General features: G+C 44.3%; 1 protein-coding gene across 4 annotated transcripts; it reads right to left on the bottom strand.

The window, feature by feature from the left end:
* Positions 1 to 6,181: 6,181 nt before the first annotated feature.
* CUNH6orf141 (chromosome unknown C6orf141 homolog) lies at positions 6,182 to 11,677 on the bottom strand. 4 transcript variants are annotated; one of them, XM_032141119.2, is made up of 3 exons: positions 10,658 to 11,677; positions 9,742 to 9,847; positions 6,182 to 7,209 (listed from the first exon to the last, which is right to left on the bottom strand). In XM_032141119.2, the coding sequence occupies exon 1, from the start codon at positions 11,550 to 11,552 to the stop codon at positions 10,806 to 10,808; it is 747 nt and encodes a 248-aa protein (XP_031997010.1). In that variant the 5' UTR covers positions 11,553 to 11,677; the 3' UTR covers positions 6,182 to 7,209; positions 9,742 to 9,847; positions 10,658 to 10,805. The 4 variants fall into 4 exon arrangements, with proteins under 4 accessions (XP_031997010.1, XP_031997011.1, XP_058288282.1 ...); XM_058432299.1 differs by lacking the exon at positions 6,182 to 7,209 and adding an exon at positions 8,014 to 9,342; XM_032141120.2 differs by lacking the exon at positions 9,742 to 9,847.
* Between the last annotated feature and the right edge of the window lie 1,327 nt (positions 11,678 to 13,004).

The following is a 13,004-nucleotide window of genomic DNA, read 5'->3' as shown; positions in this document are numbered from 1 at the left end:
GGCTGTACAGGAAGTATAGTGGCTTCTGCTTCTGGGGAGGCCTCAGGAAGCTTTCAATCACGGTGGAAGACAAAGTGGGAGCAGGAGCAAGAGAGAAGGGAGTTGCTATGCACATTAAACAACTAGATCTTGTGAGCACTCGCTCACTACAAGAGCAGCCCAAGGGGATGGTGCTAAGCCATTCATGGGAAACCACCCCCATGATCCAATCACCTCCCACCAAGCCCCACCTTTAACACTGGGGATTATAATTCAACATGAGATTTGGGCAGAGACACAGATCCAAATGATATCAAGAAACAATCAAGACAACTAAATTGTACCAGTCATGTTATGTTTTATTTTCTTGATTCATTCCTTAGTTTAAAAAGAAAAATTAACAACAAAAAAGAATAGCCAGGCATGGTAGCTTGTGCCTATAGTTCCAGCTACTTGGGAGGCTGAGGTGGGAGGATCACTTAAGCCAAGGAGTTTGAGGCTGCAGTGAGTTACAATGATGCCACTACATTCCAGGCTGGGTAACAGAGCGAGACTCCATCTCTATTTTTTAAAAAAAGAATAAATTTTAATTAAAGACATTACTGAAATCCAGTAAAACAGCTCAGCTGTGAAATAAATTTACACTTATCAAAAATAATACATTTTGCTGTTTTCTTATTTTAAATGTTACACATAAATAAGTCATATATAACGGCAGGATAGAAGTAACTCAAGTTCTCTTCCTCAGACACCACAATTGCTGGGATATTGTTTGTGTTAAATCCGTTCTTGAAATGCAGGTATTTATATATAGGGATTGGAGACACAAGGTACACTCAAAGTGTGCTCTAAAGATTCTGAACCTGGCCAGGCGTGGTGGCTCACGCCTGTAATCCCAGCACTTTGGGAGGCCAAGGCAGGGGCATCACCTGAGGTCAGGAGTTCGAGACCAGCCTGACCAACATAGTAAAACTCCGTCTCTACTAAAAATACAAGAATTAGCCAGGTTTGGCAGCACGCACCCGTAATCTCAGCTACCTGGTAGGCTGAGGCACAAGAATCGCTTGAACCCAGGAGGCAGAGGTTGCAGTGAGCTGATATCGTGCCACTTAACTCCAGCCTGGGCGACAGAGCAAGACTCTGTCTCAAAAAAAAAAAAAAAATTTACTCTCACAACGAATGCATTTAGTTGAGTTTATGTGTGAGACAGAGAGAGAGACAGAGAGAGAGAGAGAGAGAGAGAGACGGTGACAGAGAGACAGAGATATTAGGAGGACAACACAGAGGCTTTTCAATGATCTTCCACACAGAAAAAATATAGTAAAGAAAAATAAAAATGTGCTAATTTGAAAATCACATCTGCTTTACTAAAATTTAAGCAATAATCGTGAGAATTTTTTAGAATTTAGAACAACAAATTTTTTTTCAGATAGAAGCATTTTATCACTAACTACATGACAGTAATAAAAGCAGAGGCCAGGCTCAGTGGCTCAAGCCTGTAATCCCAGCACTTTGGGAGGCTGAGGCGGGCAGATCGCCTGAGGTCAAGAGTTCAAGACCAGCCTGGCCAACATGGCAAAACCCCATCTCTACTAAAAATACAAAAATTAGCTGGGTGTGGTGGCGGGCGCCTCTAATCCCAGCTACTCAGGAGGCTGAGGCAGAATAGCTTGAACCCGGGAGGCAGGAGGTTGCAGTGAGCTGAGATCGCGCTATTGCACTCTAGCCTGGGCAACAAGAGTGAGACTCCATCTAAAAAAAGAAAGCAGAAAGTCTTTTTAGCCTGGCTTTAAAATCTCTAATGACGATGCACTGCTTATTGTTCTTTCCCGAGCAAACCCCACCCATTGCCTGGTCCTTAGCATGCCACTGAATATATAGGTCAGAGAATCCCCTTTCTTCCACTGCAACAGAATCCTAAACAGGGAGAAAAATGACCAATCTCTTTCTTTTCTTTTCTTTTCTTTTCTTTTTTTTGAGACGGAGTCTCACTCTGTCACCCAGGCTGCAGTGTGGTGGCATGATCTTGGCTCACTGCAACCTCTGCCTCCTGAGTTCAAGCGATTCTCCTGCCTCAGCCACCCGAGTAGCTGGGATTACAGGTGCGCACCACCACATCTGGCTAATTTTTTGTATTTTTAGTAGAGACGGGGTTTCACCATGTTAGTCAGGCTGGTTTCGAACTCCAGACCTCAGGTGATCCACCCACCTCAGCCTCCCAAAGTGCTGAGATTAAAGGCATGAGCCACTGCACCCAGCCTGACCAATTTCTAATATAAGGTTATTTCATTTGTAACTTTGTACATTATTCCATCCAGTTAGGATAGAAAGACTGTAGCATAAACCCTATAACCTGAAGGGCCTGGGATAACATTGAGGCTGGATTGGAAAGTCCATAGGTAGGCTTAGGGCTTTTCCTGACACAGGGACACCAGTTAGAGAATCCTTACAGAAGTTGACTGCAGTCCAAAGTCCTCCCTGAAAGTTCTCTAGCTTTGTTAAAAATTATGTGGTACCTCTTATACCTCCTTTTTCCTCTTCCAAGTAAGTTGAATTCAAGATATCCAATTGTGCCCAATTTTCCATGGATTTCATGGCCTTTCCAAATAAGCTCAAAGTCACAAGATGTTTTGAAGGTAGAAAATGGCCTAAGGATGGTCCAATGGTCACACAAAGCAAATTTAACACTCAGGGGTTTGGACCAGGAACAAGTCACGCAGTCTTAAGGTAATGCTTATGTATGCTATAACCCCAGTAACCACTAAGTAATACCCCATGCCTAGGTGGACTTATGCAGACTTGACTTTGCTTTCAGTAAGTGGCACTAATCCATTACATAGCATTTTGGATGTCAACAGGATTAAACTATGCCAAAGCATATTTCACCTCCATAAAAAAGCTACTTGCAAGGCTGCATTCTGGATGTTTCTAATAAACAAGTGTAATGTGATTATCTCCATAAAAGAAATCTGTGACTAAATCTTCCAGAATTTTATCACTGGGTTTTTCAGTTTCTAACTCTGTCTTAAGGATTCGTCTAACACAAATGAAAGACTGAATATATATATATTGTCCATAGATATATATATTGTCCATATATATATAGACAATGACCAGATCATATATGGTAAAACATGAAAAAAGACAGAAAAGAGTCTTAGTAAAAACCACTGGTTTGGATTTGATTTTGTGTGTGTGTGCTGTATGTCTTCTGCTTTTTGTCATTAAAGACTAAAGCCTAATTGGATTGAAAAGTAAACTGAAGGCTGGGTGCGGTGGCTCATGCCTGTAATCCCAGCACTTTGGGAGGCCGAGGCAAGTGGATCACAAGGTCAGGAGATCGAGACCATCCTTGCTAACACGATGAAACCCCATCTCTACTAAAAATACAAAAAATCAGCCGGGCGTGGTGGCGGGCGCCTGTAGTCCCAGCTACTAGGGAGGCCGAGGCAGGAGAATGGCGTGGACCCAGGAGGTGGAGCTTGCAGTGAGCCAATTTCGTGCCACTGCACTCCAGCCTGGGCGACAGAGCGAGACTCCATCTCAAAAAAAAAAAAAAAAAAGAAAAGTAAACTGAACACACTGCCACTACCACTACTGCTAATTATAATAATAATAAATTTTGAGTATTTATTATATGCCAGACACTGTTCTAAGAATTTTTTATTAACCTTAATCCTTGAAAAAAACTTATGAGGTTGATACCATTTATTACAGAATTCCAACCTACAAGTTTTGTGACAAGGAAGTCACAATCCGGGAAGTCAAAACACAGCCTCTGGAGCAATCAGCTCAAAAGGTCAGGACTTGGTCAGTGACTGCCAGCTTTCTCTCTCTCTCTCTCTCTCTCTCTCTCTTTTTTTTCCAACTCAGGGACCACCTAAGAAATCCCCAAACGAATCATGTAAGAAGCTATCCTTCTAGATCACCTGCCTCCAGCCCCCCCATGCCAATAGGCTCCAAGCAGAACATAACTAAAGCCTTTCTTTTTCCACTATTGTTAAAGAGTAATTGCATGGGACAGAGTTAAACAGCAAGGAAAACTTTATTCAAGACTATTGCATTAGAGGCTGGGTATGGTGGCTCACGCCTGTTATCCTAGCACTTTGGGAGCCCAAGGCAAGTGGATCATTTGAGGCCGGGAGTTCGAGACCAGCCTGGCCAACATGGCGAAACCCCGTCTCTACTAAAAATAAAAAAAGTTAAAAAAAAAAGAAAACAAAAACAAACAAAAAAAAGCATAGCTGGGCATAGTGGCATGCACTTGTAGTCTCAGCTACTCAGGCAGCTGAGGCAGGAAAATCGCTTGAACACAGGAGGTGGAAGTTGCAGTGAGTCAAGATTGCACCACTGCCCTCCAGCCTGGACAACACAGTGAGACTCTGTCTCAAAAAACAAATGAAAAAACAAAAACTATTGCATTAGGGGAGAGAGATTGAACTTAATCCCTTTGAAACAAAAGGTGGGAACGTTTTAAGCATTAGGGTGAGCTAGTGAAAAACTATGAGACAATGTTAAGAGGGACATTGGTCAATGTGATTATGCCATCTATGTTTGCTGACTGGCACTCTGAGAAGCTGGGCTTCCACCCTCCCACAGAGACTGATAGTTAGAGACCTCTGGGTTGGTTGGTTGGTTTGTTTTCAGTGATTACATTTCAAAGGAATGGCTCCTAGTTCCTTAAGAAAGACATACCTGGATCTTTCTTAGATTTATATATCAAAGGGGCAGAGAAAGAATTTACAATTGAAAGTCTTCTAAAGTAAATGCTCTAAGAAAAGGAAAGTCAAGGACCTAAGTCAAGAAGAAGCTTATCTAAAATTTAGTCAAACTGAGGAATGGGTAAGATCATCTTTGCCACTACAAAGCTTTCCTATTGCCCTACCTGCCTTCACTTCCCTGCCAAGCACAAATGATGTTGGCTGACTCTTATTATACCAAGCTCTGCAAAACACAGCCTCTGTTTGTTCTATTTTGGGGAGGGCTTAGTCTCCTCAAAATACTCTTGTTCTGTTTATTATTATTATTTTGAGATGGAGTTTTGCTCTTGTTGCCCAGGCTGGAATGCAATGGCGCGATCTCAGCTCACCGCCTCACGGGTACAAGTGATTCTCCTGCCTCAGCCTCCTCAGTAGCTGGGATTATGGGCATGTGCCATCACCCCGGCTAATTCTGTATTTTTAGTAGAGATGAGGTTTTTCAATGTTGGTCAGGCCGGTCTTGAACTCCTGACCTCAGGTGATCCACCCGCCTCGGCCTCCCAAAGTGCTGGGATTACATGACTTTATCTTCATCTAGAGAAGTAAATTCACAGATTTGCCCTCCGTAATTACAGAGCAAAGTACTGACTGCAGTTATAGAGATGTCATGGTGTTCAAGAGTCACAGCCCATTGTTTACCTATCTGAATCAGTTGATTCAAATTCTGGCTCCACCTTTTCCCCACCCCTCTCAATTCATCACAAGTGGCTGACAAGTTCTGACTCAGCCTGCAGAATTGCAATTGTGCAATGTGTTAATGACTTCCTGCTTTTTCACCCTTACAGGAGTTTTTCATAATGTATTATTTCATATTCCTAGACAACAAAATAGCTACACTTCTGAAATAGTTTGAAATCCAATGATGAGTCAATGGCTCATTAGGACAAACTTTCAAATAATAAGGCTCTTTAAAAAAGACACTATAAAGCTTCATAGAGATCTGTTCGCCAATTTACCAATTCACATCCTCTATCTTTCACCTTCCTGTAATCTTTAAATGTGTTCAAAACTCTACGAATTATTATCTTCATGGCATTGTTAATAGTTAATTGAGAATACAGAATAAAAAAAACTTTTTAGTTTTGGTAAGTGACAAAATAGGATACAGAACTAAATATATGAGAATATATCAATGTTTCTCAAACTTTAATGTGAATCATCCAATGATCTTGACAAAATGCGAATTCTGATTCAGCAGATCTGGAATGGGGCCTGAGATTCTACTTTTCTAAAAACCTTCTTGGAGATGCCCATGCTGCTGTTTCACAGAACACATCTTGAGTAGCATCAGTATATGTTTGTTTATATAAAGACAATATTCAGAAAATATACAGAGGTTACATTAATACTACTTTATACAGTTTATGCTTAGAAAGATGTATGTATATATGTAGGTATATACACATGAAAATACAATAAAATAAAAAACCATACTTGCCTGGGCATGGTGGCTGATGCCTAAAGCCCAGCATGTTGGGAGGCCAAGGCAGGAGGATTGCTTGAGTCCAGGATTTTAAGACTAGCCTGGGCAGGCCGGTTGCTCGGTGGCTCACGCCTGTAATCCCAGCACTTTGGGAGGCCGAGGTGGACAGATCACGAGATCAGGAGATGAAGACCATCCTGGCTAACACGGTGAAACCCCGTCTCTACTAAAAATACAAAAAATTAGCCGGGCGTGATGGCGAACGCCTGTAGTCCCAGCTGCTCGGGAGGCTGAGGCAGAAGAGTAGCATGAACCCGGGAGGCAGAGCTTGCAGTCAGTGGAGATCGCGCCACTGCACTCCAGCCTGGGCAACAGAGCGAGGCTCCGTCTAAAAAAAAAAAAAAAAAAAAAAAGACTAGCCTGGGCAACATAGCAAGGTGCTATCTCTATAAAACAAAAACAAAACAAAACAAAAAACTCATGCTTGAAACATGCCAAATATTAAAAGAGATTTGGGGTCATCTGTAAATTTTTGTTTCCTTTATTATAATCTTCTTTTTCTTCATATTTCCCCAATTTTTATGCAGTGTGTATAACTTTCTCTTTTAATAAAAAGTTTTTTCTTTTTCAAAGCAAAGAGCCACATCAAGTTTTATCACCAAGCACTGGTAACATCCAACAAAAATAAGCAGCAAGTCAAATGTAATGATTCCCAACAGGAGATCGCGGTTGTAAACAAAGAGTTTTAAGAGAGGATAACACTTGCCTGATCCTGCGGGTTATGTGATTCTGACATTTATCTTATGGTCACTGGAGTGGCTTCTGGAAGTCTTTGATGTGGTTCATCCACCTAACACAATTTTAGATAATCATGTTTTTCAGTGGAGTAGAGGTAAGATCAAAGAGCCAAGACCCAGCCATTCTCAGAGATTTCTTAGTATTGAGGATGCCCAAGTTTCACGTTGGATGCACTCCCAGGACACTTGTAAATGGTATAAGATTTCTCAGGCTCTTCAAATAACACGGTTCTGCTTGGATCAGGAACACCTGTGAAGCAAATTCAACAGTACTTCGCCTTACATGTTGTAGGCAGTTAATAGGGAAGTTGAGTAAGCACTTTAAAAATAAATTTTCATTGCTTGAAACGCAGTGAGGAAAGGAAAAAAAAAATTCACTTAAAATTAACTCAAACAGGCCGGGCGCGGTGGCTCACGCCTGTAATTTCGGCCCTTTGGGAGGCCGAGGCGGGTAGATCACAAGGTCAGGAGATCGAGACCATCCTGGCTAACATGATGAAACCCCGTCTCTACTAAAAATGCAAAAAAACTAGCCGGGCATGGTGGTGGGCGCCTGTAGTCCCAGCTACTCGGGAGGCTGAGGCAGGAGAATGGTGTGAACATGGGAGGCAGAGCTTGGAGTGAGCCAAGATCGCACCATTGCACTCCAGCCTGGGCGACAGAGCAAGACTCTGTCTCAAAAACAAAGCCGGGCGCGGTGGCTCACGCTTGTAATCCCAGCACTTTGGGAGGCCGAGGCGGGCGGATCACGAGGTCAGGAGATCGAGACCACAGTGAAACCCCGTCTCTACTAAAAGTACAAAAAAATTAGCCGGGCGTGGTGGCGGGCATCTGTAGTCCCAGCTACTCGGCTGAGGCAGGAGAATGGCGTGAACCCGGGAGGCGGAGCTTGCAGTGAGCCGAGATTGCGCCACTGCACTCCAGCCTGGACAACAGAGCGAGACTCTGTCTCAAAAAAAAAAAAAAAAAAAAAAAAATTAACTCAAACATATTTGGTTTAAAGGAGTTAAGCTAACGACTAAATACATTTTTGACTGAAAGACAAAATGAAAACAAATTGTGTCTATTCTGCTTTTCTAGACAACAGGGCATCAGATTTAAAATCCCAGAGGGAAAACAAATTAACCTGACAGGTCAAAGTACTCAAAGCTCCCATCTGCCCAGAACTAGGCCATATGTAAAATCTTTTCAGTGACTGTTAAGCATAGTGTACCTTAGTCCTTTTGAGCTTTACCATGAGTCCCTACACAAGATGTGAAGGTCATTTCTAAAGAATTTAAGAAATATACTTACTGATCCATTAAAGATTGGGAAAAGCTAGAAATAAGTCCTTTCAGGAGTACAGAAGAGTCTTATTAAAAACCACCGGTTTGACTTTCATTAGCTTTCTTGTATTATACAATTTCTGCTCTTTGTTACTAAACAAAGACTAAAGCCTAGTTAGGATGAAAAGTGAACTAAATAATAACCATGCTAATAATAAAAAATGTAACTAACTTTGAGGATTTATTGTATGACAGGCAGGGTTCTAAGTATTTTCGTTTAACTTAACCCTAAAACAACAACAACAAAAAACTCTCTACGAAGTTGATACTATTTATTGTCCCCACTTAACAAATCAGGATACAGAGGCACACAGAGATAAGGCAACTTGCCCAAGGACACAAGTTAATAAAGAGGTAGAGCCAGTTTTGAACCCAAGCAGCTGAACTCCAGAGATTGCCTCCAGAGAAGGCAGCTGAGTGATGCTACTTACCATTTTTGGTTATTGTGAAAGAGACTTTTTTTGTTCTCTATATTCTATGATAAGTCACCCGGGGGCATGTGATGATTCAACCAAATTAATAAGCTCAGGTCTGAAACTTATATGCCAAGCAAGTTAATCTCCCATTGGAGTCAGGGAGGGTTGTTAAGGAAAAGATGTTCATTTTAAGGGATGAATCTTTTCTACCTGTCAAGCAATTTTGAACACAGATGAGCTCAGATGCTGAATTCCTCTCCCAAGTGAGGGTCTCACAGGCCTAAGAACTGCTAGTGATGACTCTCCAGCCAAAAAGCCTTGCAGAATTCAGGAACATTAAGGTGATTCTAGTACTTCTCATAAACATGAGTTAGAAAACCTAAGATATTGGCCGGGCATGATGGCTCATACCTGTAATCCCAGCACTTTGGGAGGCTGAGGCAGGGGGATCACCTGAGGTTGGAAGTTCAAGACCAGCCTGGCCAACATGGAGAAACCCCATCTCTACTAAAAATACAGAATTACCCAGGGTGATGGCACATGCCTGTAATCCCAGCTACTCAGGAGGCTGAGGTAGGAGAATCGCTTGAACCCTGGAGGTAGAGGTTGTGGCAAGCCAAGATCGAGCCATTGCACTGCAGCCTGGGCAACAAGAGAGAAACTCCGTCTCAAAAAAAAAAGAAAAAGAAAAGAAAACCTAGGATATCCTCAAGCATCTTTTGACCCCTAAGTAAGGGTCAAATAAAACCTCTAAAGGCCACCCCAAACCTTTAGGAGGGAGATTATCACATTCTTCATTCACTTAGTAAGCATATGCAATTACTAGCTGTGTGACTTAGACATGCTACAACACCTCTAGGCCTAGGTTGGCTCATGAGTAAAATAGGGGCGTCTTATCTATCTGGCCTGCCAGGCGGCAAGAGGTGGATCAGATGATCTTTTGAGAACATTTCAAGCTCTAAACTAAAAATGAAGGCAAAAGGGAAGACTGGGGAAGGAGGCACTTTTCAACCATTTGCTCATCAAAAGCCAGAGTCCTACCTGCTTTGTTAATTCTTGCAGTAAATACTCCTTCAGGTGGTAAAGTCAAGCAGTTCACCTGGAGAGGGCTGCTTTGCTCCTCACAGAGCTCCAGCCAGGCCAACTACTAAGGAGTTAATTCAGATGGTATTTAATAACAAAGAGGAATAAACAAAATAAGAAAAATTAGTTGTTTCAGTAGTACCAGAAGAGATTTTTTTTAACTACACCAGGAGAACGGTATTTTCAATCTATTCTTGACTACAAGTCTCATTAATGAAGAACTATGGAAAAGAATAAGACATGCATTCATTTTATGGCAAACTACATATTGCTATCTACCTTTAGATCAGAACATTTACATGCAGTATTTCTAATATTAAAATTAAAATGTATGATAAATGCATGTTTACAGGACTAAATTAGCTATTGTTTGCGGTAAAGCTTTTGTAAATGGAATTTCATGTTGAAATCTTAGTCTTCTGTCCCCAACTCCTTCTTTCCCTAGCTCCTCTCTTTTTCTTTCTAACACTGAAATGCGGGGGAGAAAAATGAAAAGTGCACATCAGAAGAGAGTCACTCGCTGCTTTGGTTTTATTTTCCCATTTCTTTTTACTTTCTGTTTTTGGCTTTTAAAATAAGGCTCTTCTCCACCCACTCCCACCCTCTTTGCAGAGAGCAGACTTCAAACTTCACTTCTGTTTCTAGGTCCTAAAGAGAAGCAAGAGGGTGGGTGAGGAGGGGGCGGGGTGGGGGAGAACAGAAAAGAGAACAATTGAGAGTTATTCCAAAATGCAAATTAACAACAGGTTTTCTCATTTCAAAACTCCCACATTCTGCCAATCTGAAAAATATCTTTTCTCCCCCTCTTCTGAATGACTTAGGTCCCCAGACCGCCTAGGAATTCAAGCCACAAAGGAGGTATTATGCTGCTTACAGTTCTTAATCCGCCTCCCTGGAGCGCTGCGCCAGCCTCTCAAAAGGTTCCTTCTGTAGGTTAACTGCAGGTTGGAGCTCCCAGAATAGCATTTTCTTTTAAGGATGATCGCTCACCAGCCATCCCGGAACATTTCTCGGGCTGCTCTTTAGAGTTCAATTTCCTCGAGCCAGGTCCCTGGAGACGGTGAAACCCTCCTCTCCGCGGCGTGGACGCGGGGTGCCCCTGTTCGTGCCTGGAGAGCCCGGGGTTCAGCAGGGGCCCGGCGTCCCCCAGGCTGTCCCTCTCTACTGCTGCGAAAAGTGAGCGCGGTCACGGAGTGCTCCTCAGTCCTCGTGGTCATGCGACCCTTGGCCCAGGAGGTCTGCAACACTTCTTGTGTTACCTGATAATCCTCCACCCGCACAAGCACGTATTTGGGTAGCTCTGCTGGGTCCCGCGGCGGGGCTACACGCCTGCCAGAAATTCGCTTTTCTCGTTGAAAGACAGAAGGGTAGTTGGGCTCCTCGCCGTGGTCCTCTCCACCCGCATGAGCAAGGTCCTCTGCACCGGCCACCTCTTCCCGTGCAGGGTCCCCTCGAGTCCCTAACCACCTCTCTGGGTGCAGGAGAAAGAGCACTTTCTCTCTGACCCAGGACTCACGGTCCAATTCCTCTCCGGCCCCGGCCCCGGCCCGAGGTCCGAGGGCCCGAACTGCCGATCTGTCCTCGTGGCCGCCGCCCTGGCTTCGGCTCGCCCCCGCCGTCGCGAGATTCCGGGCGCCCGGAACCAGCGGAGCCCGGCGCTCTACCTCGCGCGGAAGAGGCCCGAGGTCCCCCAGGCTGCGGGAGGATTCCATGGGATTCGCAGCTCCCTGAGGCCCCCGGGTCTCCATCCTGGCAAAAGGGTCATTCATTCGTTCCTTCTTTGACCGGTTCAAGCAGCAAGCGCCTGCTCAGCCCCGGAAAGCGCGGGACCAGCAAGCCCTGGGTGTGGCCTCTGCTGCCGCCCCGGACTCCCAGCCCGCGAGAGCTGAAGACTGGATCAGCCCCAGGGTAACCACATGCGGAACCCGCCTCCTCGCCCTCCGCCTCTCCCACCTGGCGGCTGTCTAGCCATTCAGAAGAAGCTTGACACAAGCCCCAGTCACTCTTCTTCTTCCTCCTACCCCTGTCCGGAGCCCTGCTCCCTTTGTCATTCGCTGATTCAGTCCCCTCTTACTTTACACCTCTATCCTAGTTTCCCACCCACCTTTCGTTTTTCTCCGGAGCTGAGGCGCAAAGGACACCCTCGCACTGCGCCCCCCCTGAAATGCCCCGAAGTATGTTTGCTTTCCAAGGACGCTCCTTGAGGTGAAGGAACAAAGAAGTTTGTTTGCATTTTAATTATCTGATCTAATTCTGAAAAGGGTTTTTGTCCACTCCGAATCCACTCCCACCATGCTGCCAAAATAATGGAATGTCGATCAAAAGGTCAGACTGAAAAGTTGAAGCCTTGGGGAAACTGGTTTTGGTTTCTTTGTCCTTCTTTCTTTAGAATGCCAGAATCTGTAGCTCTGGAGGACAATGGTCACACCTGTGTCCTCCACCTCCTCTTCCTCCTCCTGCTTTTTTCCCTCTTTCTCTCTCCCTCTCCCCGCTCCCCCTCCCTCGTCCCTCCCTCCATTAGGTATGGTCTCGCTCTGTGGCTCAGGATAGAGTGCAATGGCGCAGCCTCGACTTTCCAGGCTCCCACCTCAGCCCCTCAAGTAGCCGGGACTACAGGCGCGCACCCCCATGCCCGGCTTTTTATTTTTTATTTTTATTTTTTTAAGAGATGGTAGGGGTGGGGCTCTTCTGTATTGCCCAGGCTGGTCTGGAACTCCTGGGCTTACGAGATACCCAGGATCCCCCACCCTACCCACACACCGGCCTGGGCCTCCCAAAATTCTGGGATTACAGGCTTGAGCCACGGCCCTGGCCAGTCTTCATTTTGTGTGTAATCAACGCTTGTCTCAGGAAGGTGTAGTCTTTGATTTAAAACAAGCTATAAAACAGAAGCAAAACAAACATCCAAATGAATTTTTTCAGGACTTAAAATTGTTTGTGTGTGTGTCGTTTATAAAATTCCCTCTGCACCCACCCGTCCTCTTTAACCACAGGGGTTAAAAAAAGTAAGTGTTTCTGGAGAGGCTTTTAGAATTTACCCATAGGCAGGCCCGCTGACCACTACTCTTTGCCTAAGGTTAACCGGGGAGGCTAGGTCATAGAAAAAGAGCTCAGTTTATGGTTTCCAGTTCGTCCTTGGCTGTTTGTTTTATAAAAAACCCACTGATGGCTGGGTGTGGTGGTTCACATCTGTAGTCCCAGCATTTTGGGAGTCTGAGGCC

Source organism: Hylobates moloch, unplaced genomic scaffold (genome assembly GCF_009828535.3).
Source record: "Hylobates moloch isolate HMO894 unplaced genomic scaffold, HMol_V3 SCAFFOLD_20, whole genome shotgun sequence".
NCBI classification, from domain to species: domain Eukaryota; kingdom Metazoa; phylum Chordata; class Mammalia; order Primates; family Hylobatidae; genus Hylobates; species Hylobates moloch.
This window is presented reverse-complemented; position numbering and strand designations above follow the sequence as displayed.

What these genes read in the sequence shown, in the direction of transcription:
- CUNH6orf141 (XM_032141119.2), bottom strand. Translation starts at nt 11,552, where the DNA reads ATGAATGACCCTTTTGCCAGGATGGAGACCCGGGGGCCTCAGGGAGCT.